Below are 3,214 nucleotides of genomic sequence, written 5' to 3' on the forward strand. Positions count from 1 at the left end.
AAAATAACCAGTCAATTTAAGGCATCCCTACTGAACTCCCTCAGCCATATAAAGGCGAGCTGAAAAGGTGCACATATATAATACATATAATACTTCTCCAGCTGGGATAAGCCGGTCTACAGCTCTTTGATGCGACACGAGTCAAAGCTGCTGATATACAGAATCAGAACAGATACAGAATAGATGCTACATTTCTACTTTCTTTGCCATACTTTCTAAGATGTTTTGGTTCTGTTGAACCATCCTGTGCAGGAGATCTTACACCGAACGGACACACTTATATTTTAGCAACAAGGTCAGTCAAAGAGCAGCAGTGCTAAGACCTAAAGGGATTTAGTGTCTTGTTTAAGTCCGTGCCACAGGTGAGTGGGCCAACAACCTGAGAGGTCTGAACTGTGGACGGACTTTTAATGAGTCTCCCTTTGTTCTGTTCCTCTACAAATACAGAGCAGAAAATAATGATAGTGTATGGGTCAGGAGACACTGCTAGCACACATTATACGTCAATCAGCATGTTAAAATGTCAGGCAAGAATAAAATACGCATACAAACATATTTATATAAACTTAGCACATAAAGTAAGAAAAAATACTGTGTATGGTGTGTGGGCTTACCCGTTATAGGYGCCTCCACCTCCAGCATACACTTCTCCTGACGGAGGATGTTGGCGCCGTCGTTAATAATTTTCAGAGCCACGTCCTCCTCCACCCTGCCCTCTTTGACAAGGTGGGTACGCAGCAGCTCTGAATTGGGCTTACCATCTTCAAACAGTTCTTTTATAGTCAGCTTATGCTGTGGAGGGTATGGCACAGCTGTAAATAAAGACAACAAGACAGCAGGATCATTATATTGATTATATATAAGAGGTTAGAACAAAACATTTCAAGCTGTAAGACTTTTCTTTAATATTTGGTGAAAAAAAGTATTTTTAGTGGTGTAGTCTGAACTTATACAGTGTATATTCTTTGCAAACCTGTTATAAGCTAATACTGCATTTGCCTGTTTTAGCCCATGCTTGGATGTGTGCATGGRTTCATGTGYCTGTTAGYAAAATATCTCATGATCCACTGGRCAAAGTTTAATGACTATCAAAATGTAAACAATGGATTCACATCTACAACTGGTGTGAACTCAGTTCAGGATGATTGCCACAGCGAGCAACATTACCTACAYAATGACTCTCCATTGAGAGGGCTGAGTAGTTTTAGTCTCATCTCATGTGAATCTAAGCACTAACGAGGCCTCTCAGTGCAGAACACCACACTCAGACATTTTATGAACTGACAAAGCCTCCCATGTGGAAACAGGAACATTTTCAGCCACAGATTAGACGTCTAGTTGTTTTGCTTTTCAACCCTTTTTTGTTTTATTCTTAAACACAATATTATTGTCAAGGTTTGATTATATGAATTTTAATCTCTGTCCAGGCTGTACCCCTTGCCTATTGTACAGTGACAGCTGGAGAATCAGAGAGCAGGTGACGTATTCAATTAAACAAGGCTAGGCCTCTCATTTTGTGCACATTTTAAATCACACCATGCTGTTAAATCTTTAAAAGACGATCTTCAAGCTGAAGACTGCAGTTAAGTAGTATAAATTCTAACAATTTGTTATATTGCCAAATATACGAATAAAGACCAAGACTGAAATATCTAAAYCTGAATCTGATGTGCCTTTAACAGTTATCTGTAATTCAAAAGTATTTGTACAAACACTTGTGTTATTACATAAAGGTAGATTCAGTTCAGTTTTCAGGTTGACAGCATCACTCTAAACATGATGCAAGACTAAAATATAAATGGAAATAACACTCTGCTCATTTTGTTTCTGCTGCCAAGACATATACGCCTACAGGTTCATGAGAGATAAGAGATATGAAAGACAAATTGCCCACAGCCCCACAGCTCACTTGAAGATGCTCTGCACTGACACAGTCCTTTAACCATTACATGGGTCACTGCTTTCAGAGCTGAGAGCTTTGGTTTTATGACCAAAACGCAATTAAGTTCAAATAAAACTAGACAATTATCCCAGAAAATCCAGCACTGAAAGAGAAGAGTTTTGTTAAGACATGTTATTAACTGCTGYTTCTTTTATCTCATAAAAGCCTAATGCATGAAAAACAAAAGCATTGATTATCTAATAACAGGGTGGCTCAGTGGACTAGTGGTTAAGAGCTGTCGCCTCACAGCAAGAAGGTTTCAGGATCAACTGCCTGAGGGCTTTTAGTGCAGAGACATTAAGGACTCAGGATTTTATTTCAAGACCAACAACTGTGGAAATATCACTAAATTACCACAATATTGTTCAATTTATTGGTTACCAATCTTGCTTTCATCRGATGTAAAACATACTGATTCATCCAAATGTGACTCATTCCTTTTTATGKATTTTTGTTACCGCTGACCCATCCCCACCCTCTTTCACTCACAAGAGGCACTCTGGAAAAATGAGCAGTAGTTGTCTGGGAGCAGGAGAAGATATCTGCAAAACTTTCAGTAATACGGTTCAGCTACATAAATCATAAAGAATAKATTTGTAAAACAACATCCAGAATAAAGCACACAGCAGCTTGTAAGTTTTGAAGTAGTTCACTTTCAGAGACAGCGGGGACTACGTCAAACTTTTATTGTCACTTAGAAAGAAAGCACAAAGGTCAGCTATGTGTAAGTGATGTTAGAAAAGCTAGCTAGTTAATATTAGCAATCTAAAATTCTTTACTTGGCTCTGACACAAAGAAATTTAGTAAATAGTTGTGTCTAAATTCAGATGCTGAAYCCTTCGAAGGACCCAGCCTACTCGGCCTATGTGGGCAGGGTCCTATGATGACTGKGAAAACCAGAAGAAAGTGGYTGTGAMTTTGGTCGATCTAGCCTTTAGCTTTTTTCTCACCCTTATCACGGCGTATGACCTGTCACCTAACAACCATGACGGGGTTAAACAGAAGCAATGAAGATAGATCGAATATAGATCAAAATTTGCAAAATATTTACATATTAATATTTTATTTGAATAAAATTAGCTAATGGGCAATACTTAAAGAACTACAGGACTCGCTATATGAGCTTGTTTACAATGATTTCTGACAACAATAAAAGCATGTAGCCTAACAACACAACCACTTTAAATTGTCAAAATCTGTGCAGCCAGATTGTTAATTTAACACTGTACTCCTTTCTCACTTTGTCCACCATTGTAAGAAAAAAATTTATAT

At 38.1% G+C, this 3,214-nt stretch overlaps 1 protein-coding gene across 4 annotated transcripts in view; it reads right to left on the reverse strand.

Moving 5' to 3' along the window:
• The window catches only part of ppp3cca (protein phosphatase 3, catalytic subunit, gamma isozyme, a), a 51,007-nt gene that overhangs the window by 35,827 nt on the left and 11,966 nt on the right, over positions 1-3,214 (reverse strand). For all 4 annotated transcript variants that reach the window (XM_014014707.1, XM_014014709.1, XM_014014708.1 and 1 more), the window contains exon 2: positions 615-812. In XM_014014707.1, the coding sequence (XP_013870161.1) occupies positions 615-812 (198 nt within the window). The remainder of the gene's footprint in view (positions 1-614; positions 813-3,214) is intronic.

This window comes from Austrofundulus limnaeus, unplaced genomic scaffold (assembly GCF_001266775.1).
Source record: "Austrofundulus limnaeus strain Quisiro unplaced genomic scaffold, Austrofundulus_limnaeus-1.0 Scaffold118, whole genome shotgun sequence".
Lineage (NCBI taxonomy): Eukaryota > Metazoa > Chordata > Actinopteri > Cyprinodontiformes > Rivulidae > Austrofundulus > Austrofundulus limnaeus.